Source organism: Dipodomys merriami, unplaced genomic scaffold, assembly GCF_024711535.1.
Source record: "Dipodomys merriami isolate MVZ:Mamm:240054 unplaced genomic scaffold, mDipMer1.0.p SCAF_45, whole genome shotgun sequence".
Classification (NCBI taxonomy): Eukaryota; Metazoa; Chordata; class Mammalia; order Rodentia; family Heteromyidae; genus Dipodomys; species Dipodomys merriami.
This window is the reverse complement of record NW_027206013.1, coordinates 3,991,662-4,019,483: the sequence shown is the minus strand read 5'-3', so window position 1 is coordinate 4,019,483 and position 27,822 is coordinate 3,991,662. Positions and strand designations below refer to the sequence as shown.

Sequence of the window (27,822 nt, the reverse complement as noted above, 5' to 3'; positions counted from 1 at the left end):
ATGTAGTTCAGGTGGGAGAGCTCTAGCCTTGAGCAAAAAACAAAGCTAAAGGCCTTGAGTTCAAGCCCTAATACCAGCATGCTTGCACGTGTGCGCGTGAATGTGCGTGTGTGTGCACACACTCATACACACATACATACCCACGAAGTGCATGAGTGGCCATGTGAATTTAATCTATTTTCTGTCTGCTTCCTTTACCTATATGTTAGAGGACTATAAGTGTCATCCTGATTTAAGGCATCTGGGTCTTCCTTCAGTGAGGTTCATCTAGGAGTAGTTCCCATTTCATTTTCCCCAGGCTATAGTGTGATTTGAATGGATTCTAATGGCCTTCTCTTCACTCTAGAGGTCTGAAGTAGGGCTGGACACAAGTCTGAGTGAGGCTGGAACTAAGAGCCTGGTCACCCTGGTCACAGTGGTTGCTGGGCTGGGAGGAGACTTCTCAACACCATGGGTGATGGGAAGGAGGCTGTGATAGGAAAGGGCTCCACTTGGGGATCTGAGGATGGCTGGGTATGGTTGAGCCATGCAGTCACATCTCTGGGCAGCAGGGCACTGAGACCATCTAAATGGACATATCTAAGGAATGCAGAACCCTCCCCGACCACCCATGGTAAAGCCATCTGGAATATGAATCTTACTGGGACCAGACCCAAGCCAGGGTAGGACAGAGGTAGGAGTAAGACCGGGAGTATGAAGAAGGTATTCAAATATTCCATCTTTTCAGACCTCTACCTCCTAAGCTATTAGGGACAGGAAGATGTCTCTAGGAGAGGACACAGATGGAGAGATGGACAGAAAGTTGGGAAAGAAGCTGGGCACTGGTGGCTTGTAATCCTAGCTACTCAGAGGCTGAGATTCGAGGATTGCACTTTAAAGTGTGTGGGCAGGAAAGTCTGTGAGACTCATCTCTAATTAACCACTCAACAAGCCAGAAGTGGAGCAGTGGCTCAAGTGGTAGAGTGCTAGCCTTCAGCAGATAAAGCTCAGGGCCTGAATTCAAGCCCAAGGATGGGCACCAAACAAATAAACAAAAGATAAAAAAAACAAAAAACAGGTCTGGGAAGGTGGCTCAGTGGTACAGTACTTGCCTTGCATGCACGAGGCCCTGGGTTCGATTCCTCAGCACCACAAAAGCAGAAAAAGCTGGAAGTGGTACTGTGGCTCAAGGGGTAGAGCGTTGGCCTTGAGCTGAAGAGCTGAGGGACGGCACCCAGGCCCAGAGTTCAAGACCCACGACCGACAAAAACAAACAAACAAAAACCCCAAAACCAAAGATAAAAAAACAAAACTCTGAGATGGAACCAGTAAACTAGGAATGTGATCATTCTATACCAAATGAACATCTCTGTTTATAACTTACCTGGCGTTAGATACTGAGGTGAAGCAGCATTAACACTCTAAGACAACACCATGTTAGCCAACAGGGAAATGGAGTCTCTTCCTTTTATTTTCAATGGTGAGCTTAGTCTTCATGCTTCTGGCCAGATTTTGAAACTAGAGATAGTGAGCTAGTTCCTACTGGCCAGATTTTGAAACTAGAGATAGTGAGCTAGTTCCTAGAGGAAGCAGCTGGCACACCACAGTGGGCAACATAAGTAGTTTAATAAAGAACCTTTTACAGAGGTGTAGGTGTACATGAAACAGTGCCCTTCTAACTCAGGATCTGGTGATAACAGGATGACCCATCCTCCTGGGGCCTGAAAACCAAAGGAAAGGGTAGGTGGAGGAAAGTAGCCATGGCTGGCTACTCCCACCTTGTGACACTTTCTGCTATAACCTGCCAACCTAAGCACCTCCATTAACAGATCTCCAGTGTGGTCTAGTGGAATAGGCCACAACCACAAAAAAGAACCAAAGCTGGGCACCACTGGCTCATTCCTGTAAACCTAGCTACTTAGGAGGCTGAGGTTCGAGGACCAAGGTTCAAAGGCAAACCAAGAAGACAAGTCTGACACACAACCACCAAAAAGCTGTGGCTCAAGTGGTAGAGCCTTGAATGACAAAGCTAAGGGACAGTGCCCAGGTCCCGAGTTCAAGTCCCAGTACTGGCACACACACAGTAACAACAAAACAAGAAAATAAAGCAAAGAGCCCAGCAAGACTCTGTCTGGGAATCTTGAGTGTTCAAAGCTCTAGTACAAGGATGGCCACTGAAGCACCATGCCTGTAATCTCAGCTACTCAAGTAGAGGCAGGAAGATGTTGGTTTAAGCCCCATACCACACAAAAGCAGGAGCCTCTACTGAGGAAAAAAAAGAACTCAAAGCAAGGACAGAGGCCATGGATCTAGTAGAAGAATGCTTGTCTAGAAAGCAGGAGACCTTGAGCTCAAACTGATAACTAGCCAATCAAACTAGATGACACATGTATAGGCCAGGTAATATAAAGGATGGTTCATCCACACCAAGGAAAAGTAAGCTCAGTGTATGAGAGGGACCGGAGGTAGCCATCAGGAAGACAGCCTGCCAGGCAGTGTGCACAGCACAAGGTCACTCTAGAGACACAAGCCAATCACCATGGTGGTGTGCATGCAGAAGCATAACGCAGAGGCATCAAACCAACTGTTAGCCATGCATGCTTACTTTGGGAGGCGTGATTAACATGGGGGGAACTTCCATTTCACATTTTATTAGCTTTGGTATTACCTTGTATTTTTCACTAAGCATGTAATTCCTTTAAGTGAGTCTGTGAGGTAAAGAGGAACATTGTCATAAAAGAAATGCACAGGGGCTGGGAAGGTAGCTCAGTGGTAGAGTGCTTGCCTTGCATGCATGAGGCCCTGGGTTCGATTCCTTAGCACCACATAAGCAAAAAGAAAAAAGCCGGAAGTGGTGCTGTAGCTCAAGTGGTAGAGCGCTAGCCTTGAGCTGAAGAGCTGAGGGACAGCGCCCAGGCCCAGAGTTCAGGCCCCATGACCGGACCAAAGGAAAAAAAAAAAAGAAATGCACAACTCCTCTGTATGTCACCTTTAAAATAACAATAAAAATTAAAAAGTGGTTTCTATAAAAAGGCATTTCATACATACACTCATATATATAAATATATATGCATATATATGTTATATGTTTACAATTTCAGCCAAAGGATACTGGGCAGGGAAACATGCCAGTGTTCCTGATATTTGGCAATCACTTGGATGTGATGTGCTAGGTACTAGGAGAAGGGTGCATATCGGCACACCAGTCCCCAAATTCTCATCATCAACAAGAAGTAGACAGGGACACAGGATGCACTCACTTGCCAATGGCAGAAAGAGGGTATAGCAATGAAGTCAGAGCAGACCCTGAGGAGGAGCGACACAGGGGCGTGCGGAGGGCAGATCCTCTAGGCAGAGAGCAGGGCTGGCAGTGCTGCCTGCCCTGGGTTGTACTGGAGGAAGTAATGAACCAAGGAATGTGCTAGATACTCTGAAGTTTTTCAAAGATGTGTAGTCCTGAGAGTTATGCAGGCTAGTGGAGAGAGGAATGGAAGGAGCAGTGGGCATGGCATAGATGACAAAGCAGGGCAATGTCAAGCTCAAAGGAGGTTGAGTGAGTTACTATACAATCTTCATCTCCCAGCAAGGTAAAAGAAATCTATCCTCCAGGTGAGCCAGAGGCTCATTCTGCTGTCCTTACCCACTGTCCTGGAGGGCACAGTCACAGGGATCTCAGAGGTAATGGGAATGGAGATCAGTTAGATGGACCTGAGAGACCTTCTTTTTTGTCCATTGCCCTTGAAAGCAACAGGGCTACCAGGGTCCTAAGAGTCTGTGGTAGAGGGCCAGCGAGTGAACAGTGAGACCCAGAACTTCAAATTATATTGATCATAGAAAACTCCCAAGTGGGACAGCGGTGGGTTCCTTTCAGTTCAGACAAAGTCCTGGTTCCTGGAACATTGCAAGGGAAACAGTTCTGAGGCCCTATCTAGATCTCCAGGACACAGCACCATGATTGACTACCAATGTGGGCCATGAGTGAGGGACGTGGGGTCAGCACTGTGGTATTCTTAGTGCAGAACCGAGGCCTTGAGAGACTCCGGTGACCGTCTGCTGTTCCTGCAGGTAGGACTGGTCTCTCAGATCATTGAAGTGCCCCAGTAGCCAGGCAGTGCAGAACACTCAGCAGTCAATGGCTCCCAGCCTGTTAAAGAGAAATGGATGAGCTCAGGCCACCTGACAGACCCACCACAGTTTGAGGACAGGAACACCGCAGAATTTAGACTCCATGTCACCCCTCCAAAAGTCACAGAAGCCACTGCCCATGCAGAAAGTGGATGCCTCTGACACTGGGCCCAGCTAACAGCAGCTCAAGGTGGGGGACTTCTTGCTGTCCTGGGTCTCTAATATACTTCCCTCCATTCCTGTAAGGAGAGGAAAAGAACATGAATCCAGCATCCAGCAGCTGACCTTGGATAGGGGATATCTACCCAGGTAGTTGATCCCCTGAGCCTGATCTGTAGACCCGCTCTTCATAGTCTAGAGGACTTGGCATAGGGCAAAAGGCCTGGGTGGGGCATTCCAGGTAGTGGAACTGAGTGGGCAACAGAATGGACTGGGAGAGCCAAAGCCGGAACCTATCCACAGAGCTCAGGATGCCTGGCCTGGGCCAAGGAGGGCCTCGCAGGTGGGGTGAAGAGGCTCTAAGCCTGAGGCCAGGTGGCTGCTCAGAGATTAGGAGTCAAAGAGAACAAGGTAAAGGAATGGCAGGGTCTTGGGTGAAGGGAATGGTAGGTATGGCTTCTGGCCTCCAGGCTGTGTCCTAGACTCATCAGCAAGGCCTATACGCACGAATGAGGTCTCCGTCGCCGACCTGAGGCCGGGTGCTGTGCCTCTTCTCCAGGTCCTGCAGAACTGACTGCTCAAATGCCAGGGCAGCAACACGGCTGAAGAATGCCTTCACGTTCTCTCCTGGGGACCCATGAGATAGCTGTGACTCTTGCTTTCCCTAGATGCATGTGGGTGCAGGAGCCAGGCCAGTCCACCCACAGGTTGGCTATAGCCCCTTCTAGAACATCTCTGGCAGTAACAGTGACCACAGAAGGGTACAGCCCTACACATCCATGTGGTCAGAGACCTCCACCCTGGCTTCTCTCCTGATTTCACCCATTTATTCCCTCAAATCCAAGCTTTCAGTTCCTAGCATCTACTCTTCCAATCAGTTGCTAAGTAACACTTCCTATGAGCTGGATGCTAGGACAGGTAGAGCTCAAGACAGACTGAGGACAGTGAAGCCCAGAACTTCAAGCTCTGTTCTACTAGAACATCCCATGTGCCGAAGACTGACATCTGTCTATCTTCCATCAGGTAGAGGCAGCTGCCTATCAGGGAAGAAGCAGAGTTCTAGCACCCAATGTGAACAAGGCCCTTGGGCTACTAAAACCTATCCTACTGCATGGGGCAGTCTTGTTGACCTATAGTAAGATCTCAGTGAACTTTCTGTTACTGTGATAAAGGAGGATGGGTCCTCACAGGACAGGAAAGATGCCCTCAGGATATCAGCCAGTCACTATTTCCCACAGCAGGAGACAGAGGCTTGAAGATATTGGGTGACCCAAGGTGGTTGTAGGGGTGCTAGAGAACATGGTGGTCTGGCAAGGAATGGAAAGGGTTACAATTCTTTCTGTCCCTGGATTAGAACTCTGGAGGGAAGATGCCTCTCAGGCAACAGAAGGCACTGCCAGTCACCACCAGCACAGCTAGGCTGTCATGCCAACAAGACCAAAGCTGCAGATGGGTACACAAGAATTTCTGTATCATGGTAGTCACATCAGGACTGGCTCTAGGACATCCTCTGGCCCCAACTCACCTGTCTTGGCTGACACTGACCAGTACTCAGCCTGCATCTCATTGGCCAGGTGGACAGCTTCCGCTTCAGCCTGCTCACATGCTGCCCCTGACTGGGAGAAGTAGCCCTCATTGCCTCATGTTCGAGGCTTTCTGAGGGGAGATCTCTGGGAGAAGGCCCCTGGCAGAAGAACTCGACTTCTCCCTTCTTTCTACTTTAAGGCCCATGGCCCATAAGTACCACCTCCACACCTCCAACTTAAGACGAAATCACAGGCATTTTCCCAAGAGCCACCTAGGCCTCCAGCTTCAATCTGCTCACCAAAAGATCCTTCTTGGTTCCCACAAGGAAGATAAAGCAGGAACCCGCCTCATTTTCCCTCAAGGCATCAGCTAGCCACTGCCTGGAATGCACAGAATGACAGGCTGAGAGATGTCACCTTCCTCTCCCAGGGAGGCCCAAGGAAGACTAGGGATCTGGGGGCAGACTCAATTCTGCCACAAGGCTGGGAGCACTGTCCACACTGGCTCAGGAGAATCTGTAGCCAATAGGGTCTCATGGACTTTGGGGGAGATAAAAGGCACCGATCAGTGGTGATCAAGAACCAGTTCTTAGCTGTGAACCCTACTCAGGGTTATCAGGGTTCAGGGCAAAGTGAGTATATGAGGCCTCTTCATTAAAAATTGCTTTGGATTTATATCATGATGCCAACAGCCTAGTAAAGCAAGTGTTGTTGGTACTTTGGCTCATGAGTACCTGAGCAGCAGTCAGGGACAAGTCTTAGGTCAGAGGGTAGTAAGACAGTTAGTGATCAGTGTGTGGAAAACTGGTTCTCACAAGTGAGAACCAGTCACTGAAATCTATGGTCAAAGGGCCAGTTTAGGAGCCTAAGTTTGGAGAGTCCTTCCAGGAAGCTTCTGGAACCTGGGGGACCCTGCAGAGGTTGCAGAGCCTGGGTTACTTGCCTGGTATGTTCCAGAGTCTGCACATCCGTGAGGTCAAAGGCTGTGATGATCACTGGACATGGGAGGAAATGCCAACAGCCAATCACAACCAGCAGGGCCAACAATGACAAAGAAGGCTCCCTTCCAGCACCTTTCACCTTTCCAGACTATGGGGAATCTCTGGGGCAGCCCCAAGGCACTCACCCCTGGACCTCTTGGTGGAGGCCGGGGAACAAAAATTCTGTGGCTATCGTCTGAGACCTGTCCTTCCACTAGTCTCTCCTTCCTGTACTGAGCCCCAGGGTGAAATCTAGAGAGGCAGGACAAGGTAGATAGTGAGCACATGAGCCCATATGAGTTTTGCCAAAGAGAATTTCTTCCACTTTGGACAAAGGAAGTTTAGGTGAAGGCCTTCACTTTTAAGCACCTCAGCTTCTCCATCTGGTGAGGAAACGATAAAATGGTGAGAAGGATACCTCTGGTTCTCAGAATTACTATGAAGGTAAGCAGGGACAGCTGTTTTGAAAAGCTAGTAGTCCTAGGAACTAGGACTAGTAGCAGTTAAGACTGTGATGAGGACAGTAACAACCAGCTTCAGAGAACTCAAATTTCTGGGGAGCTAATGGGGAGCCCCTGCTCTCTAGAGGCCTGTAGAGAGAGGGAGGATCCTGAGCATGCTCATGATGGCAGCCCAGCTGTTGTTTGCCGAGATGTGAAAGTACTTCACACCACTAGCCCCAGGAAGGAAGCATCCCTTCAGGAAGAGAGAGGCCTAGAGGGGCTGGAAGGTTTCAAAAGGCCATAGTGGGCTGAGAATGTGGCTTAGTGGTACAGTGCTTGCTTAGCATGCATGAAGCCCTGGGTTCTATTTCTCAGTACCACATAAACAGAAAAAGCTGGAAGAGGCACTGTGGCTCAAGGGGCAGAGTGCTAGCCTTGAGCAAAAGAAGCCCAGGGATAGTGCCCAGGCCTGGCAAAAAAAAAAAAAAAAGGCCATAGTGGACATGGCTGAGCTGGACCTCCAACCCAGGGCTTAGCTGAGATGCTATGGTTTCCTGGTTTTTCTTCTTTCAAACCTGAAAATGTTGTGATTCTTATACCTGATTTGGAGTCCTTCTTGAATTCCTTTCTGTCTTCCTAGGGTTGGTATGGAGAGCTTATGCTGCTTCCTCTGCTGACTGTAAGCCCTCCCCAGTGCCAGGCTATACTTGGCCATGTTAGCAGTAGGCACTGAGCCCTGCTGGTTCCTCACTTGAGATCTGCCAATCCTGCAGGATTCATCCTTCCTTCATCTCTGGATTAATCTCCTAACTCCACTGCTAGGTCAGGTAAAGCCTTTTCTCTCCTCCCCTCTTTTCTAGAACCCCTGGTAAACAACCCTCTCTGAGCATCCTTCTGAGCTGAAAACAGGCTGATACCAGCAGCCAGCACCTGCCACCACACGTTCCCTGAGGTGTGACTTCCAAAGCCCAACAGGGCCCTAGCTTGAAGGCAGCTTCCCCCACTATCTCCCAGCACTGACTGGAATTTCCTTATTGGGTCCTGGAGAACAGCAAATGGTGCTTCTTATTACTGATTCCAGCAGAGAGCCTCATGCTGCATGTGAAGGCCCCACCATCATTGGCTGCTTACCCTGGGCACCGCGGTAGTAGGCAGATGCAATGCACTTGAATTTCTCCTGCCCAGCTGTGTCCCAGCTGCAAGGTAAAGACAGAGGAAGGAAAATGGTAGAGGCAGGTTAAGCAGGGAGGCTACTGAGATCATGGGAGACAAATTTAAGGACCTGTACAACTGTACTAGCCTCACATGGGCTATGCATAGGTGGCTCACATCTATAAGCCTAGCTACTCAGGAGGCTGAGATCTGAGGATTAAGGTTTGAAGCCAGTCCAGGCAGAAAAGAGATACCAATATCTAACGAACTATAAAAAACTAGAAGTGGAGCTGTGGCTCAATTGGTAGAGCACCAGCCTTGAGCATAAAAGCTAAGGGATAGTGACCAAGCACTGAGTTCAAGTCCAAGTACTGGCACACAGTGTATGGGCACACAGACACACACACAAAAGGGCCTGTGTGAACCAGGTGCTGGTGGCTCATGCCTGCAATCATAGCTATTCAGGAGGCTGAGATATGAGGACTGCAGTTCAAAGCTAGCCAAGTCCATGAGACTCTTACCTCCAATTATCCACCAAAAAGATGGAAGTAAAGCTGTGGCTCAAACGGTAGAGTGCTAACCTTGAGCAGAAAGGCTCAGGATCAGAGCCCATGTCCCAAGCTCAGGCCCTAGGACCAGCATTAAAAAAGGTAACTGTATGAGTCAATTCTATCTGTTCCCAGCTAGCTAATCCCTCATAGGTACTTCAAGAGGATTCTCTATTGGAGTCACAGTGCCTATGGGAAAGGCAGCTGCCCAGATGAATGGAATTGCAACTTAGGCCTTTCTGTCTGTGATGGGCATGGTATCAAAGAGAAGAAGATGGATAAGTGGATTAGGATGGATATTCTTTTTTTTTTAAGTCAGTGATGGGGCTTAAACTCTGGGCCTGGGCACTGTCCCTGAGCTGTTTTGTTTAAAGCTAGTACTCTACCACCTAAGCCATAGTGCCACTTCCAGTTTTCTGGTGTTTAATTAGAGATAAGAGTCTCATAGACTTCCCTGCTTGGGTTGGCTTTGAACCGTGATCCTCAGATGTCAGCCTCCTGAGTAGCTAGAATTACAGGCATTGAGCCACCAGTGCCCAGTGATGTTCTTCTGTTGACTTAGGACAGCCAAGTGGTCAATATGCAGAGATGAGCCTAAAATCCATTCCACATTTCATCCCCAGTTAAAGTCAATGGATCATAATTTAACTTTTCTCAGTAAAACTGATAAGAAGACAAATCAAGTTATCAATGGTCTGAAGGTTTTTGTTTTTTGTTTTTTAATTTTAGTGATCCAGTATGATGCAGTCTTTGGCTACATTCCTTCAATAATACACTCATATTTTCTTTTTTTTTTTTTTTGTCCGGTCGTGGGGCCTGAACTCTGGGCCTGGGCGCTGTCCCTCAGCTCTTCAGCTCAAGGCTAGCGCTCTACCACTTGAGCCATAGCGCCACTTCCAGCTTTTTTCTTTTTGCTTATGTGGTGCTGGGGAATCGAACCCAGGGCCTCAGGCATGCAAGGCAAGCACTCTACCACTGAGCCACTTTCCCAGCCCCTCATATTTTCTTTCATCTCTCTTTTTTATTTTTATTTTTGTCAGGGTCTAGGCACTGTCTTTGAGCTTGTTCTGCTCAAGGCTAGTGCTCTACCACTAGCCACAGCACCACTTCTGGCTTTTTCTGTTTATGTGGTACTGAGGAATAGAACCCAGCAAGCACTCTATTACTAAGCTACATTCCCAGCTTTCTTTCATCCCTTAAGGAGACTGTGTGGGCGTGTCTGGAGATGGGGCCAGGGTGGCCCCATCTCAACATAAAACACTGACAGGCTACAGCAGAACAGTTCTCTGCTTTTCCCTGGGTCCTCTAATTAGATATAGCCTTTAGCCACAGGAGAAACCAGCCACCAGCCATCTCTGCAGGGCTGCATCTGGCTTCCTCCACTGGCTCTTTGCTGTTCTCAGTCTTCCAACCCCTTCAGTGCCACAGCTCTGCCAAACACCATGTCTTTTGCTCTAGACTGACTGTTTACTATGGGACAAAATGATATCATCTAGCTCCAAAACTGCACTGGGGCACTGTCTGGGCAGACTTGGGAGCAGACACCAAAAGGATCTTCAGGCTCAGGTAGGGAAAGGAAGATAGAGGGTGAACCCAGGGCAGAAGAAAGGGGCTGTGGGTGAGAGCAGAGGCCCAGAGAATGCAGGAAAGAATGGACAGTTATTGCCAAGTGGAAGCACAGAGATGGAAGAGGGGCCATGCAGGAGAGCATGTGCTTGCAGCTGGAACCTGCATAGCTCAGAAGCACTCTGTAGGTGGCAGAGGGAAGGGGGAGGAAAGGGCCAAACACCTGGCACTTTGGCTGAGGTGAGAAAAGGTGAGCCCTAGGGAAACCTTGGGCTTTCTGGAAGGGAAGAGGGCTAAGCCAGTGGGTATTAAGAGGCAGAGGCATGGCTATAGTAGTGAAGATAGTGGTGAAAACAAAAGTGGCTGGCGGGATTAGAAGTTACTTTCTAAGTTGGCACTAGTGGCTCACACCTGTAATCCTAGCTACTCAGGAGGCTGAGATCTGAGAATCATGGTTCAAAGCCAGCTCAGGCAGGGGAGCCTGTGAGACTCATCTCCAATTAACCAATCTGAATTGGCGCTGTGGCTCAAAGTGGTAGACAGAACACTAGCTTTAAGTGAAAAAGCTCAGGGATAGTGCCCAGGTCCTGAGTTCAAGCCCCACAACTGACAAGAAGAAGAAGCAGTAGTTACTTTCCTTATTGAGGGAAAGATGAACGTCTCCCATCGCCTGAGAAAGACTCAGAGAAAGGTCTGACTTCAGGCCCATTTTACAGGTGGGGATGGGCTCAGAGGTCAGGAGAGATTTGCCAGAGGCCACCCTATCTTCTCTGCAGTCATGGGAGTTCCCTGTGGATCCAGTTTGGGAGGAACAAACCAGAGCCCAGGGAGGGGACCTGAGCTTTAGCAAGATCAGGACGTCATCAGGGCAGGTAAATGGGAAGGTCAGCCTATGACTGTCTTTCCTCAGATCCAAGACAAACACAAAACAAGTAAGGGAGTGTCAGGATCTTGGGGAGTCATGAAGCCTGATTTCTCAAACCATCCCAGGCTCTGCTTGTCTAGATGGGCCCTTGCTAGGCACCATGGTGCAAAACAATGGAGGAGCTGACCAAGCCCTTTCCCAGGTGTCTCTAGGAAGTCCACCCACAAGCTATGTGAAAATGAAAAGCACACAGTGGTGACTTACATCTGCAGGCTGTAGGGAATCCCAGCAATCTCAAAACGCTCAATTTCAAAGTCTACTCCAATAGTGGCCTTGTAGTCACGGTCAAAAACATTCTTGCAGAACCTGTAGGAGTTGAGGAAGTCATCAGAGAAGTAACTTTACAAAAGTGGGCATAGTCTACAGGCAAATAAAGTCTACCAAAGAGACTCTATAAAGAAAGGAGGGTCTGGGCTGGGAATGTGGCTTAGTGGTAGGGTGCTTGCCTAGCATGCATGAAGCCCTAGGTTCAATTCCTCAGTACCACATAAACAGAAAAAGCCGGAAGTGGTACTGTGGCTCAAATGGGAGAGTGCTAGCCTTGTTCAAAAGAAGCTAAGGGACAGTGCCCAGGCCCTGAGTTCAAGACCCAGAACTGGCAAAAAAAAAAAAAGGGGGGGGGAGGGGAGCATCCACAGAGGCAGTGGATGGTTAGGTGTGTTAGTCAGCTTTCTGTTACAAAGTCAATTTATAATAATCAATTTATTCAGAGAAAAACTTCAGCCAGGTGCCAGTGACTCATGCCTGTAATCCTAGCTACTCAGGAGGCTGAGATCTGAGGACTGCAGTTCAAAGCCAGCCCGGGTAGGAAAGGCCATGGAGACTCTTATCTCCAATAAACTACTCAGAAAACCAGAAGTGGTGCTATGGTTCAAGTGGTAGAGCACTCTCCTTGAGCAGCTCTTCAGCTCAGAGTTCAAGCCCAGGCCCAGAGTTCAAGCCCCACAACCAACAACAAACAAACAAACCAAAAACTTCATTTGGGCTTAGAGATTTGAAGGTTCCAGTCTCTCATTGATTAGCCCTGTGGCTTTGGGCTTGTGTCAGGGCAGCACATAATAACAGGAGTCCCTGGAAGAGCAAAATCAACTACTTCAAGGCTAGAAAGCAAATGACAAAAGGAAAAAGGGACCAAAAAAGGTGCTGATATTGCCTTAAGGGACACACTCTCAATGATTAAAGACCTCCCACTAGGCCTCACATCTTAAAAGATTCTACCATCTTCCACAGTCTTGTGGACACTGATCTAAACCACAGTAACAGGGTAGCCAACAAGAATGCTGTGGGGAAGGAGACTACAGAAGCTCAGATGACAAACAGAGAAACTGAGGCTCTATTTCCCAGGGTTGGCAATGTAGGGCCAGCCTGAGGGCCCAGGGAGCTAGTCAATCAGTGCCAACCTCCTAGGATTCCTGGCTGTCAATGCCATCTTCTCCCCGATTCCTGGTCCTGTTCCCATCTGGCTGGTGTTTCCAGCAACCACAACATTTCCTACAATGACAATTTATCTAGGCCTCCCAAGTAAATGTGTGACAACCTGATACTAGGAGTTGTGGCTGACCTAACTAGGGAGGAGGAAGCTGGCAGGACATACCTGTGGATGAGGCTAGTCTTCCCCACGTAGAGATCGCCAACAACAACCACCTTGGAGAGTTTAAGCCTGGGAGAAATATGTCCATGTTGCCCTTTAGCATGGTTTTAAGAGTCTTCACAATATACAGGCCCTTCCTTCCCTGAGCTCTGTGTAACAGCCTGCCATTCTGGATGAAGGACAGGCCATCCTGCTGAGCCCCTCCATCTTCACTTCTCTGGCCCTCTGAGGGAAGGGGGAAGAACCTGCATTTGTTCTGGAGACTCTTCTGTCTCTCAGATCATAACCATGACCCTTCTTGCCCAAAGTCACTATCCTGAGAATTAGAAATGAGGATGGGCTGAGGCACAGGCTAAGGGGCAGAGAACAGAGCACAGGTTGGGCTGTGGAAGCAAAGAGATACATCCAAGATGGTGGGAGCCCTATACCAAAGGCATAGACACAGAGCCCATGTTGGGGAGACACTGGCATTAGGAGCAAGCAGGCAGCCCTGCACTTTCCTTCTATATATACCCTGCGGCTTTGTGCCTCAGCTCCTTCCCAGAATGTACTCCCTGCCCAAAACACCATTGTCATCTGTTCACTTGGATCAGGACAGGCCAAGCAGTGCACCATGAGCAGCACACAAACATCTGCACATCTGGACTAGACCTCAGCAAATTGGATTGAGGTCCTTTGGTGTAAACTGCTCTTACATTTTTTTCTTTTTCTTTTTCTTTCTTTCTTTCTTTTTTTTTTTTTTTGTTGGTCGTGGAGCTTGAACTCTAGACCTGGACTCGGTCCCTGAGCTCTTCAGCTCAAGGCCAGCGCCCAACATTTGAGTCACAGCACCACTTCTGGTTTTCTGGTGGTTAATTGGAGATAAAGAGTCTCACGGATGTTCCTGCCTGGGCTGGCTTTGTACCACAGATCTCAGCCTCCTGAGTAGCTAAAATTACAGGTGTGAGCCACTAGCACCCGACAAACTGCTCATACATTAAAAAAAGAAAGAAGCTGGGCACCAGTGGCTCATGCCTGTAACCCTAGCTACTCAGGAGGCTGAGATCTGAGGATTGTTCATGGTTCAAAGCCAGTCTGGGCAGAAGCATATGAGCAACTCTTATCTCCAATTAACCACCTGAAAACTGGAAGTGGCATTGTGGCTCAAGTGATAGAGTGCTGGCCTTGAGCTGAAGAGCTGAGGGACAGTGCCCAGGCTCAGAGTTAAAGCCCCATGACTGCCAAAAAAAAAAAAAAGAAAGAAGATAGAAAGAAAGAAAGAAAAGAAAGAAAGAAAGAAAGAGAAGGAAAGAAGGAAAGAAAGAAAGAGAAGGAAAGAAGGAAAGAAAGAAAGAGAAGGAAAGAAGGAAAGAAAGAAAAAAAACGGAGGGACAAAGGACAAACAAATGCAACAGTGGTACAGACACTATTGAAAATGAACAACTTGTGGGTGGGGATGGGAGGGAAAAACTGGGAGTCAGCAAGGGAAGAGATGACACTTTCCAGAAAGAAATGTATTCTTTACTTGATTTATGAAACTATAATCTCTCTGTACATCATCTTTAAAACTTTTTTTTTTTTTTTGCTGGTCTTGTGGCTTGAACTCAGGGCCTGGGCACTGTTCCTGAACCTCTTTGTACTCAAGGCTAGCACTCTATCACTTGAGCTACAGCATCACTTCCAGCTTTTTCTGAGTAGTTTATTGGATATATGAGTCTCATGGACTTTCCTGCCTTGGTTGGCTTCAAACTGCAATCCTCAGATCTCAGCCTCCTGAGTGGCAAGAATTACAGTTGTGTACCACTAGCTAGAATAACAGGCTCTGGCCACTCTGCCCAGCTACTGGTTTGAAATAGACTTTTTGTTGTTGTTGTTGTTCATAGGGCTTGAACTCAGGGCCTGGGTGCTGTCCCTGAGCTTTATTTTGCTCAAGGCTAGTGCTCTATCATTTCAGCCACAGTACCACTTCCAGTTTTCTGGTGGTTAATTGGAGATGAGTCTCATGGATTTTCTGCCTGGACTGGCTTTGAGCCATCCTCCTTAGATCTCAGCCGCCTGAGCAGCTATGATTATAGACATGAGCCTCTGGTGACTAGCTATAACAATTTTTTAAAAAGAATAATCCTCCTCCCTTCCCCCCAAAAAAAGAAAAGAGAAAAAAAGTCCTAACAAGCCCTAACTTGTGTTTACTAGGCTGGTGTTCTACTACTTGAGCCACATCCCAGCCCTGTTTTCACTGGTTATTTTTGAGATAGGGTCTCACTTCTCCTAAGGGCATATCTCTGAGCTGTCGTTCATCTACTCTAGAATCCTTTCATTGCTGGGATTACAGGCACTGAGTCCAGGCTTCCATCTAAGGAGGTTGAGTTTTGTGGATTTTTCTGCTCAGGCTGGCTTCAAACTAGGATCCTCCTATCCCTAGCCTCTTAAGTAGTTAGGATTATAGGCATGAGTCATTGGTGACTGGATCAGAATTTTTCCTTCCTTCCTTCCTTCCTATTGAACTCAAGGCTAAGTCATGCTTCTAGCCCCTTTTTGTGCTATTTATTTCCAAGTAGGGTCCCACTTTATTCTCAGGCTGACCTGGACTATGATCCTCCTTCTTTTCTGTTTTTGTTTTTGGGTCCGGTCGTGGGGCCTGAACTCTGGGCCTGGGCGCTGTCCCTCAGCTCTTCAGCTCAAGGCTAGCACTCTACCACTTGAGCCACAGCGCCACTTCCATCTTTTTTCTTTTTTTGCGTATGTGGTGCTGAGGAATCGAACCCAGGGCCTCTGGCATACAAGACAAGCGCTCTACCACTGAGCCACCTTCCCAGCCCCTATGATCCTCCTTCTTGTGCTTCCTAGTGTCACTGGCGATAACAGGTACAGGCCACTATGCTCAGCCATTATATTATGCTTCCCCTGTAGCTGGGGTAATAGGTATGCACCACTATATACAGGCATTGAGTGAGATGTAGTCTCACAAACTTTTATGACTGGCTGGCTTTAAACTTTAATACCTCACTCCCCACTTCCCAAAAATCTAGGACTACAGGCTTGAGCTACTATGCCTGTTTAGAAATTCTTAAAGTACTGTCTTACAGGATCTCAATGGTTGAAGTGACCTGGGAATATATCAGACAGATACTTCCTCTGCAAGAGGGCATTTTTATGTCACAGTTCATGTCAGTGCATCTGAGAGGGCAGGGGGCTGTATCTACCCTTATTTGGGTGTCCCTCTCATTTAGGTGCAGGAGTGAAGTTATTGCCCGGATGTCATTGTGGGTCAACTGGCCTTGGGTTCTTCCTCCAGTGTTGTTGTGCAGGGACAAGGAGCAATACACATGAAGTGCTTGCTATGCAACACCACCCTCACCTGATGTCATTTACTTATTTATTTTGTTGGTCATGGAGCTTGAGCTCAGGGACTAGCTACTGTCCCTGAGGTCTTTTGCTCAAGGCTAGCACTCAATCACTTTGAGCCAAAGCTCTGGTGGTTAATTGGAGATAAGAGTCTCACAGACTTTCCTACCTGGGCTTGCTTTTAACTATGATCCTTAGATCTCAGCCTCCTGAGTAGTTAGGGTTACAGGTGTGAGCCACCAGAACCTGGCCCACCTGATGTTATTAATCTCCTCCAAGCACTGCAGAAGCAGGAACCAGGCATATATCTCTGACCTTTGTGGGTTGGCTCTAGGAAAGAATCCAGACAAGCAAACTTGCAATTTCCATGATAAGTTTTTGGGGAATTTCCAAAGGGAAAAGAGAGGTTATGGGAAGAAGAAAGATGTTCCAGACCTGAGCTCTCAGGCTAAAAATTCATCTTCATGAGTTTGTTCCACATGGCACAGGTATGTCAATAAGGCCAGATTAAAAATTCTAATATAGCTGGGCACTACAATCCTAGCTACTCAGAAGTCTGAGATCTAAGGATCACAGTTGTCAGCCTGGGCTGGAAAGTTTGTGAGACTCTTAACTCCAATAAATTACCCCAAAAGCCAGAGGTAGAGCCCAAGTGGTAGAGTGCTAACAAAAGAAGCTCAGGGACAGTGCCCAGGCCCTGAGCTCAAACCACAGTATTGGCAAAAACAAAAAAATCCTAATAAGCTGGGTGTGGTGGCACACATCTGTGATCCCAGCTACTTGAGAGGTTAAAGTCATGAAGATTTCAAGCAAAATTAGCCAGATTCTATCTCAAAAACAAAATAAAGGAGGCAGGGAAGATTGGCAGATTAGAAGCAGCTGCCATTTTTACTTCTCAAAAGAGAATTTGGGGCTGGGAAGGTGGCTCAGTGGTAGAATGCTTGAATGCTTGCCTTGCATGCACAAGGCCCTGGGTTCAATTCCTCAGTACCACATAAGCCAGAAGTGGCACTGTGGCTCAAGTGGTAGAGCACTAGCCTTGAGCTGAAGAGCTGAGGGACTGCCCAGAGCCAGAGTTCAGGGCCCACAACAGAGAGAGAGAGAGAGAGAGAGAGAGAGAGAGAGAGAGAGAGAGAGAGAGAGAGAGAGAGAGAGAGAGAGAGAGAGAGAGAGAGAGAGAGAGAGAGAGAGAGAGAGAGAGAGAGAGAGAGAGAGAGAGAGAGAGAGAGAGAGAGAGAGAGAGAGAGAACTTGGTGTTAACACAAGAGACTAGATTCTGGAAAAAGAGGGGAAGAGAACCAAGAAGCACAAAGAAACTAGCAGAGAAACAACCCCAGCCATAGAAAAAGTGAGGAGATCTAAGCGTTACCTTCCCTTTGATTATGACATGGGAAATTGACTCCAATGTAAGAGCATAATACATCTTTGCTTCTATGTTCATCTAAAGATACTGGGGACTATTCTTCACTCCAGATTGCCACAAACACAAGGTTGTTTATTAACTATAATAGCTTTTGTAATCAAGCTTCCTCATCCTGACTGGAGAAGAGTTTCACAGACAGTGCCTTGAGCATTGTAAGTGATTTATTTGATCACTGAACTACACTTCTCCAACCTAGGAACACAAAAATATACCACAATCCAGTCACTACCCAGTATTAAGTAACTAATTAGAAATAACTAACTAAAAGGGCACAGGAGATTAAACTCTACACTAAAACTAGATCCTAGACGCACGTGTTCCAGAGAAGAATCACTAAATTCATGAATAAACAAGGAAAATGTCTCCCTCAAAGGCCAACAATTCTGCAATAAAGGACTTAAATGATAATGAGAGGAAGAAAGTCCAAACAATGAGCTCAAAAATAGTCAATGAAATAAACAAGGTGATATTTAAACATCTAAGTAAATTCAAAGAGAATACAAACAACTGAATGACATAAACAAGACAATGTAGGTTATAAAAGAGGAATTCAATAAAGAAACAAATTTTGAAAAGGAAATGAAGAGCTCAATACCCAAATAAAAAACTAAATTGAAAGCCTACCTAACAGAACAAGTTGAACAGGATATCAGGCATTGAAGAAAAGGAACTAGATCAAAGAAATATTGAAAAAAAAAACACCTTAAGATATAAGACCTCTCATACACCATCAAAATATCAAGCCTAGGAATCAATGTTATAGAATAAAGAAATATAAACTAAAGGCATTGAGAACCTACTCAATAAAATAATAGCACAGGACCCAGGCACTGGTGGCTCAGGCCCTAGCTAGTCAGGAGGCTAAGATCTGAGGATTGTGGCTTGAAGCTAACTTGGGAAGGAAAGTCCATGAAACTCTTATGTTCAATTAACAGTTGACCTACTAAAATTACACCAAAAGGATATATAAGCCACTTAAACAGATTTACAACAAGCAATGAGACTGAAACAATAAGAAGTGCCAAAGAAAATCCAGAACCTGATAGATTCACTGCACAATTCTATCACACCTTTAAAGAACACCACCAATATTCCTCAAACGGATCCATAAAACAAAATGGAAAGGCCTTCCATGTCATAGGTAGAGAAATTAATATTTTGAAAATGGCTCTACTGCCAAAAGCAATCTAGATTCAATACCACTGCAATAAAATCTAGATTCTATGCAATACTCATGAAAGTCTCAATGCTATTCTTCACACAAATAGAAAAGTCAATCTCCAAATTCATATGGAAGTATAAAAGACCCCAAAGAGCAAAAGCAATTCTAAATAAAAAGAGTGCTGCTGAAAGTATTAGTAGACTTCAAATCATACTACAGGGCTATGTAACAAAACAGCTTGGTACTGACACAAAAACAGAGCAGAAGACCATAGAACACAAAAGAAGACTCAGTCAACCAATTTTTGACAAAGTATTCAAAATCACACACTGAAGAAAAGAGTTTCTTCAACAAATGGTGCTTCCCCAAACTGTTTCTCACCTTGCAGGAAACTGAAATAATTACTAGAACAAAAAAAACAACCCATGGAATGAGAAAAAAAAAAAAAACCTTTTCCAGCTAGTCAACAAAGGATCAATATCAAAACTTGCAAAAGAAAAAAAATAAACTAATTCATAAATACACAGGCAAACTGAACAGGTAGTTCCTCAGAAGAAGAGATGCAAATGGCTAATAGGTACATGAAAAAATTTTCAATATCCATAGCTATAAACTACACTAGGATCCCACCTCACTCCAGTAAGAATGGTATTCATCAAGAAAAAGGGTAACAATTGCTGGTGAGAATACAAGGAAAAGGAAACCTTTAAGCTGGGTGCCGTGAACTCACGCCTGTAATCCTAGCTACTCAGGAGGCTGAGATCTAAGGATAATGGTTCAAAGCAGCCTAGGCAGGAAAGTTTGTGAGACTCTTATCTCAAATTAACCACCAGAAAACCGGAAGTGGTGCTGTGGCTCAAGTGGTAAGTGCTTATCTTGAGCTGAAGAGCTCAAGGACGGTACCCAGGCCCAGAGTTCAAGCCCCACAACCAACAAAAAAAAATAAAAATAAAAAAGAGAAACCCTCATGCGCTGCAAACTAATGAAACCACTATGGAAATCAATATGGTCAAAAGAACCAAACTAGACCTACTCTATACAATATTTGGCATATATCCAAAGGAGTGTAAATCAATATATCAAAAAGACATCTATATACCTATGTTTATTGTAGCATTGTTCACAATAGCCAAATGGCACAATCAGCTGAGATACCAAACAACAATAAAGAATATTATATAGTCTTAAAGAAAAGTGAAATCATGTAATTTGCACAACAATGGGTGAAACTGGAGGACATATTGAGACAAGCCAATTAAAAAAACCCCAAAATATTATATTTTTTCATTCATATGTGGAAGCTAGACCTAAAAGATAAACACTTTAATGTCTATATGTATATAGACACTATATGCATATAATGTATAAAAACATACATTTAATGTCTATATATATATACATATGTATATATACTGATACACATAAAGTTATATATAATATGAATATGTATATATCTATATACACAGAACATGAATTTAACTATGTAATTATTTAAGAGGATGAGAGTAAAGGGAAAGGGATAAAAAATGACAGAGGGTAAGCCAGGCACTGGTGGCTCATGCCTGTAATCCTAGCTACTCAGGAGGTTGAGACCTGAGGATCAAGGTTCAAAGCCAGCCTGGGCAGGAAAAGTCCGGGAGACTCTTATCTCCAATAAACCACTCAGAAAAGCAGAATTGGCACTTTGGCTCAAGTGGTAGAGCAGTAGCCTTGAGCTGAATTGCTGAGGGACAGTGCCCAGGCCCAGAGTTCAAGCCCTGCAACCAACAAGAAAAAAAAAAAAAAGAGGACAGAGGGTGAATAATTGAAATATACTGCAACTATGTATGAAAACAGCATAAAGAGTCTCAGTGAGGGCTGGGAAGGTGGCTCAGTGGTAGAGCGCTTGCCTTGCATGCCTGAGGCCCTGGGTTCAATTCCCCAGCACCACATAAGCAAAAAGAAAAAAGCCGGAAGTGGAGCTATGGCTCAAGTGGTAGAGCGCTAGCCTTGAGCTGAAGAGCTGAGGGACAGCGCCCAGGCCCAGAGTTCAGGCCCCACGACCGGACCCAAAAAAAAAAAAAAAAAAAAAAAAAGAGTCTCAGTGAAATCTGTTAATCAGTAAAGGCTTGGAGGCTGGGAAAAGATACACTGCAACTATGTATGAAAATAGCATAAAGATTCTCAGTGAACTCTGTTAATCAGTAAGGGCTTGGAGGGTGGGAAAAGATAAAGCAATAGAGAAGATTATCTGAGCAAAACAAAGCAAAACTTGTGCACATCTCAAATATCTTGGTTGAACCCCTTGGTACAATGAATACACATTAAACAGAAAAGCAAAACAGGTTCTATAGGATGGAGGGGTGGGTATCAGCTGGAGGGTTTTGGGTAACAAGGCATGGTGACTGAGGATGAATGTGTTTGACATAGTTTGCATGAATATATGAAAATATATTGGTGGCTCACGCCTGTAACCCTAGCTACTCAGGAGGCTGAGATCTAAGGATCGTGGTTCAAAGCCAGCCCAGGCAGAAAAGTCCGTGAGACTGGGTGCTGAGGGACAGCACCCAGGCCCAGAGTTCAAGCCCCACGACAAGAAAAAAAAAAGAAAAAGAAAATAGAACAATGAAATCTGCTGAAATTGTTTTCAGAGGGAAGTGGGTAAAAAATAGTGATAAGAGGGGATGAGTATACTAAAGTATACTGATTTTTTAAAAAGAAAAGAAAAGAAAGCCATGCACTGGGGGCTCACATCTGTAATCTTAGCTACTTAGGAAGCTGAGATTTGAGGATTGTGGTTCATAAACAGTCTATTCAGGAAAGTCTATGATGCTCTTTTTTTTTTTTTTTTGCCAGTCGTGGGGCTTGAATTTAGGTCCTGGGTGCTGTCCCTGAGCCTCTCTGTGCTCAAGGCTTGTGTTCTACCACTTGAGTCACAGCACCATTTCCATTTTTTTTTCTGAGTAGCTTACTGGAGGTAAGAGTCTCACAGACTTTTCTGCCTGGGCTAGCTTCAAACCACAATCCTCAGATCTCCAACTAATCCAGTAAAAACCTGGAAGTGGACCTGTGATTCAAGTAGTAGAGTACTAGGCTTGATTAGAAAAAGCTAAAATCCCAGTACTGGCATATATATATATATATGGCTCATTCCCATATTCATTTATGTACTCGTTCCTTCTGTCCATTTTCCCCACAACCTAAGTCCCCACAATGCTTACCCGACAGTTCCTGTGTTCCTGCGCTGGCAGGCAGTGCTGACCTGCCCATGGAAGTGCTCCTTGAGCTGCAGGCAGGCATCAGGTGTGTACCACTACAAAGAAACAGACAGACAGACATAATGCCCTGAAGAAGTGCAGTTTGTTAACTGAGCCAAGCGTTAAGGGATGACCAACTTCACAGTCTTCTCTCCTCCTCCCCTTCCTAGGCCTTGAGGTCAGGTAGCCTAATTAGCTTTTTCCATTCTCTGTCATATTGTAGGCTAAAGGGTAAGAAATGTGAGCTAATTTCAAAGACAAGAAAATGGAAGGACTTATCCTGGGAAGCATTATGTGGATCCAGTCCAATCTAAGAAGTCCTCAGCAAGCTGGGCATCAGTGGCTCACATCGGTAATCCTAGCTACTTAGGAAGCTGAGATTTGAGAATCTGAATTTGAAGCCAGCCTGGCAGACAAATCTAGCTTGGGCAGGAAAGTCTGGGCAAAAGGACAGAAGTGGAGGTGTGGCTTATGTGGTAGAGTGCCAGGCTTAGAGTTCAAGACCCAGTACCAACACACAGACACACACACACACACACACATACACACACAGTACCAACACACAGACACACAGACACAGACACAGACAAAGACACACACACACACACACACACACACACACACACACACACACACACACACACACACACACACACACACACACACACACACGTTTTACTGAAATGGTGTGGCTCTGGAATACCGAAGGGAGTAAGCTTCAGTCCCTGGTGACCTCTGGGTGGGATAGGGAAATCTACCCTTCTCTGAAAACAGGATTTATGTCTCAAGCTGCCTCACTGGAGTTGGGAGCTCTGGAGCCAGAAGCAGCCAGTTCAAATCCAAACTCTACCATGTTGGACTATGTGATGTCAAGCAACCTTCTCTACCTCTCTGATCCTTGCTGTCCTGTTCTATAAACAGGGTTCTTCATCCCATGCAACCTAGACTATTTCCTGCCAATCAGACTTCCCTTCCTTTCTACTGATGAAATGTCTATCTCCATTGTCCCTGGTTTCCATTGGCAAGACCCAGAGGGGAAAAACAACCCAACTTCAAAATGGAAAACCCAGAGGAACCGTCCAATGTCTGAGGCTTCCAGTGTGTAAAGGAACAGGGAGATAGGGGAAGAAGAAATCGCTTCAGACACAAAATATCCAGAGCTTCCAGCCACTTCTTTCCTGATTACTAGCCTAGGCACAGAATCCAAAGATTTAGAAGGCCATTGGCTGTCCCAAGGTAACCACAGAAGATGGACTGCTACAACTAACAGTAGATTGTAATACAGATGTGAGATTTCAACAGAAGCTGAAGGCAGAATTGCAAATGAGAAAGCCCTGGATTTGATGACAAGAAACTGGGAATGCTGACTTTTGTTGTTTGAGATAAAGTTTCAAAGTTGAGACCCCTCTTCCTCAGTCTCCTGAGTGTTGGAATTACAGGTTCACTCAACCATATTGCACAGTTTCATTGTTTTCATGTGTGTGTGTGTGTAGATGTGCACACTGGAGATAGAACCCAGGATCTGTGTATGCAAGACAAGTGCTTTATCACTGAGCCACTTTTAGCCTCTGGAGTCCTACACTGAGAATAGTAAGGAACACCCACAAGAAGTTCCTGTTTACCATAAGCAAGGTATCCAATGGAAGCGGCATTATCTTCATGTAAGTAACAGCAGCTCTGAGAGATTGAGTAATTTCCCATGGTCAAACAGTTTAGTGATGGATGAATCAGGAATCACAACTAGTACTGTCTAACTGACTTATAACCATTTTTCTGCTGCCTCTATCACCACTAGCTTTCTTTGGAGGAAGTCAATGTGCAGTCTTTCAGTTTTTCAAAAAGACAGATTTCTTGAATTCATCTGCCTGAGTGTAAACTGGGAAAGCTCGATAAGGCCCATGGTCACAAGAGCAATGAAGACTAAAAAGGTTGGTCTTATGAGACTACCTTAGGAAAGTTGGTGATAACACGGTCTCGGCTCACAGGAGGACCCAGAGGCATCAGAGAGGACTTCATTCTTCTAAGAGATCTGTGGAACTAACCAGAGGAAAAAAGTGTTCAATAGAAGTTATAGAGGTCATCCTTTTGGACTAGCCTTCTGCACTAGTGACCAGCAGACTAGATCAACCCAGAAGGAAGGCATGCACGCTAGGTACTACATGACCAAACTGAACTCTAAACCTGACCAGTTAAAAAAATCAAAGGCCAGGCGTCAGTGGCTCACGCCTGTAATCCTAGCTACTCAGGAGGCTGAGATCTGAGGATCACGGTTCAAAGCCAGCCTGGGCAGGAAAGTCCATGAGACTCTTATGTCCAATAAAACCACTAGAAAACGGGAAGTGGCGCTGTGGCTCAAGCGGTAAAGCGCTCATCTTGAGCTGAAGAGCGCAGGGACAGCAACCAAGCCCACCAGGGACAGTGCCCAAGCCCAGAGTTAAAGCCCCATGACCAACCAAAATAAATAAATACAAAAAACAAACCCAAGAGATTCACAACAATTATGGGAGCCCAGTCTATCTGATCCAGCATGAATTAAAAGAAAAAGTGTCCCCTGTTTTATAACGAAAGTAATCTTTAAACATCTATTTGCTTTTTGCTTAATTTCTGCTTTCACCCATCTATCTACAAAACCAATATCTTGGCCAAGTGCAGTGGTTCAACCAGCACTTAGGAGGCTGAGGAAGGAGGATGGGGAGTTTGAAGCCAGCCTGGGGTACAAAGTGAGAGTATGTGAACTGGATACCAGTGACTCCTAACTACTCAGTATGCTGAGATCCAGTCTCACAGTTTGAAGCCAGCCTGAGTAGGAAAGTCCATGAGATTTCATGTCAAAACAAAACAGAACTAGAAAAAGCTCAGGGTATGGTTCAAGTGGTGGAGCAAGTGTGAGGCCAAGTTCAAACTCTAGTTACTGGCACAATCAAAACAAACTATTCTCTACTCATCAGAACACTTTATTTCATAGGGGTTTGCTCGATTATAGAATCACGAATAAAATCAATTAAATTCTATCAACTTGGTTGTTATTTTTGTTCCACAAGAATTGGAAAGCTGTAAAGACATATTTCATTAGTTTTAGAACCAGATTTTAGGCTTCCCTCTATGTCAGGAGAGGATATCTATCTATGTCTGGAGGCTATCCAGATTCCAGAGGCCATGTGGACACAGGAAGTCAGAACATCTCTCTCAATCTGTGGTCAGGATGGTATGGGAGTCATTAAACTCGGTCTTTTCCTGACGGGTGTCTGAACCTCTGTGAACTTACCTCCCACGAGGTAAACTCCCATCTGTGGATCACAGCTCAGGTAGCGGAAAAGGAGTGGGGTAGGGGATCCCTGGCTCGGAGCCAGTAAGGATGGAGGCTCTGAGTTGTCTGGGGACTTTAGGCTTCAGGCCTTTTTTCAGAAAGTCGCATCCCACCCAGGTTCCAGCTCAAGTTAATTCAACATCACTTTTTCCCGTGCAGTTCCCTTGCTATACCTGCCTTAGGGCGGCCCTGACCAAGGTCAGTTTGTCCTCCATTTGAACCTGCTCTGGGAGAACAGCTCGGGGCGTAGATCCTCAAAGAAGGGAGCAGGCCCTGGGCCATAGGCCTCATTCACATCCTGAGGAGGGCATCCTCGCGATCCGAACCTCTGAAACTTGTGGCATGGGGTGAGGGGCGGAGATTCGGACCGCGAGCAAAAACGACTCACCCAGGGTGGCTGCTGAGGTTCGGAGCTCCCGGGCTCAAGTTCCGCGGCGCCCGCTGAGCAGTCACCACAGCAACGAGGGACACGCGGGACTGGCGGGCGTCTGACGAATCCCAGAGGTCGGGGGAAGGGGCGGAGGGAGGGGAGGGGACTGATGGAGGAAAGAGTTCCGGTAGGCCATCACCATAGCAACAATAGCCTTCCCCCCCCCGGGTCCCGCCCACCGGCTCAGAGACTTCCGGATGCGGGTGAAGGGCGGAAGATCACCATGGCAACAAGGGCGGAGCTAGATACTTGTCGGTGGGCGGGACCAGGGAGTTCAGTAGGTGAGGCCCGAGGTCTAAGGGGCGAGGTCTGAGGACTGCAGGGTCTGTGAGGGTGGTGGCAATCACAGCGCGTGCAGTGGTATTGATGCTTGAGTACTTACTCTGCCGCAGCAAGAGACGGACATGGCTTATGTCTGCTATCTACGGATCTTACAATGTAGTTTGGAACCAATGCTGTCTGAAAGACATGTCTGGCTTCTGGCGGTCACACTAGAAAATTAATTTCCTTGCTTAATGGGCGCTTAAAAAGCTGACTCCTGTCAGGTGCTGATGGCTCACATCTGTTATCCTAGCTACTCAGGAGGCTAAGATCCGAGGATCACGGTTCGAAGAAACCAGCCCGGGCAAGAAAGTGCATTTATCTCCAATTAACTGCCAAAAAAGCTTGAAGCGGAGTTGTGGCTCACGTGGTAGAGTGCTAGCTAGCCTTGAGACCCAAAGCTCAGAGACAGCACCCAGGCCCTGAATTCAAGCCCCGGGACTAGCACTAAAGAAAGAAAGAAAGAAAGAAAGAAATAACTTAGCTACTCAAGAGACTGAGATCTGAGGTTTAGGATTCAAAGCCAGCTGATTCAGGAAACTGCGAGACTCTGATCTCCAATTAACCAAATAAAAGCCAGAAGTAGGTGTCAAGTGGCAGAGCACTACCCTGGCTCAGTGATGGTGCTCAGACCCTGATTTTAAGTCCCAAGACTGGTACACATACACACATACACACACACACACACGCACACACAGATTTCATTCATCCTCTGAACTAGTTTCTATTTGGAAGATGAGTTGTGTTAGGTTAGAGTAGGCATGGAGAGGTCCTTATAAAACCATGTAACAGATTATCAGAGGTTCAAGATTCCCCGATTTGAAAAGTTGCTTGAATTGTACTGCTGAATAGAACTTTTTCAGCCAAGGAAACTAAAACACACACATTCAAAAATATTTGCCAAATGAGTTAGAACTAGAATTGGAATCCAGATTTTCTGAATCAGCCCAGTGCTTACACACCATTTTCCTTTGAAGGACAGCAATAGGAGCATTGCATCAAATATGAGATCCTTGGTACACAGATCCTAAGTCAGTCATCTTCAAAACTAAATGGGCTGCTGCTGATCACATATATGGTATATAACATGTGAACACCGTTATATGTTACAGACTGTGATAGACAATTTGCTCCAGGAAAGTTAGAATGAACTTGTGACTTTAAATGAACATCATTATTCCACAATACTGTGAAATTCCGGAAATTATGTAATCACTTAATCACAATTAAAAAAAAAGAACCTTGGGGAAGGGAGGGAGGGGGGGATGGTAGGGGGAAAACAATGGAGGGGGTAACAATGTTCAAGAGGAAGTGTACTCAATACCTCACTCATGTAACTGTAACTCTCTGTATAGTATCTTTACAAAAAAAAAAAGAAATGTATTCACTACCTCATGTATGTAACTGGTAACTGTAACTTACCCCTCTGTACATCACCTTAACAATAAAATTAAATTAAAAAAAAAAAAAAAAAAAAAAACTAAATGGGCTGGAGGGGCTGGGAAGGTGGCTCAGTGGTACAGTGCTTGCCTTGCATTCATGAAAATTCATCAGCACCACATAAGCAAAAAAAGCCCGAAGTGGCACTATGGCTCAAGTGGTAGAGTGCTAGCCTTGAGCTGAAG

General features: G+C 45.9%; 1 protein-coding gene across 6 annotated transcripts; it reads right to left on the bottom strand.

The window, feature by feature from the left end:
- Positions 1 to 1,585: 1,585 nt before the first annotated feature.
- Positions 1,586 to 25,942, bottom strand: Rab36 (RAB36, member RAS oncogene family). 6 transcript variants are annotated; one of them, XR_011366455.1, is made up of 12 exons: positions 25,624 to 25,802; positions 24,087 to 24,176; positions 22,104 to 22,195; positions 12,998 to 13,063; positions 11,608 to 11,709; positions 8,344 to 8,408; positions 6,729 to 6,784; positions 6,089 to 6,166; positions 5,789 to 5,879; positions 4,771 to 4,890; positions 3,620 to 4,343; positions 1,586 to 1,700 (listed from the first exon to the last, which is right to left on the bottom strand). XR_011366455.1 is itself a non-coding variant. In XM_069994412.1 (11 exons), exons 2-11 carry the CDS (start codon positions 24,153 to 24,155, stop codon positions 4,279 to 4,281), a joined length of 804 nt encoding a protein of 267 aa, XP_069850513.1. In that variant the 5' UTR covers positions 24,156 to 24,176; positions 25,835 to 25,942; the 3' UTR covers positions 1,586 to 4,278. The 6 variants fall into 6 exon arrangements, 5 of the variants coding, with proteins under 5 accessions (XP_069850513.1, XP_069850510.1, XP_069850512.1 ...); XM_069994412.1 differs by lacking the exon at positions 25,624 to 25,802 and adding an exon at positions 25,835 to 25,942 and having other exon boundaries at positions 1,586 to 4,343; XM_069994409.1 differs by having other exon boundaries at positions 1,586 to 4,123; positions 25,624 to 25,804.
- Positions 25,943 to 27,822: the final 1,880 nt, after the last annotated feature.

Excerpts from the sequence above, each read along its gene's own strand:
- Rab36 (XM_069994409.1), bottom strand. The coding sequence starts at position 25,737 with ATGAGGCCTATGGCCCAGGGCCTGCTCCCTTCTTTGAGGATCTACGCC. Across the intron at positions 8,409-11,607 it reads ATTCCCTACAGCCTGCAGAT|CTGGGACACAGCTGGGCAGG; the intron begins GTAAGTCACCAC and ends TTTACCTTGCAG. Across the intron at positions 6,785-8,343 it reads CTACTACCGCGGTGCCCAGG|TGATCATCACAGCCTTTGAC; the intron begins GTAAGCAGCCAA and ends TCCCATGTCCAG.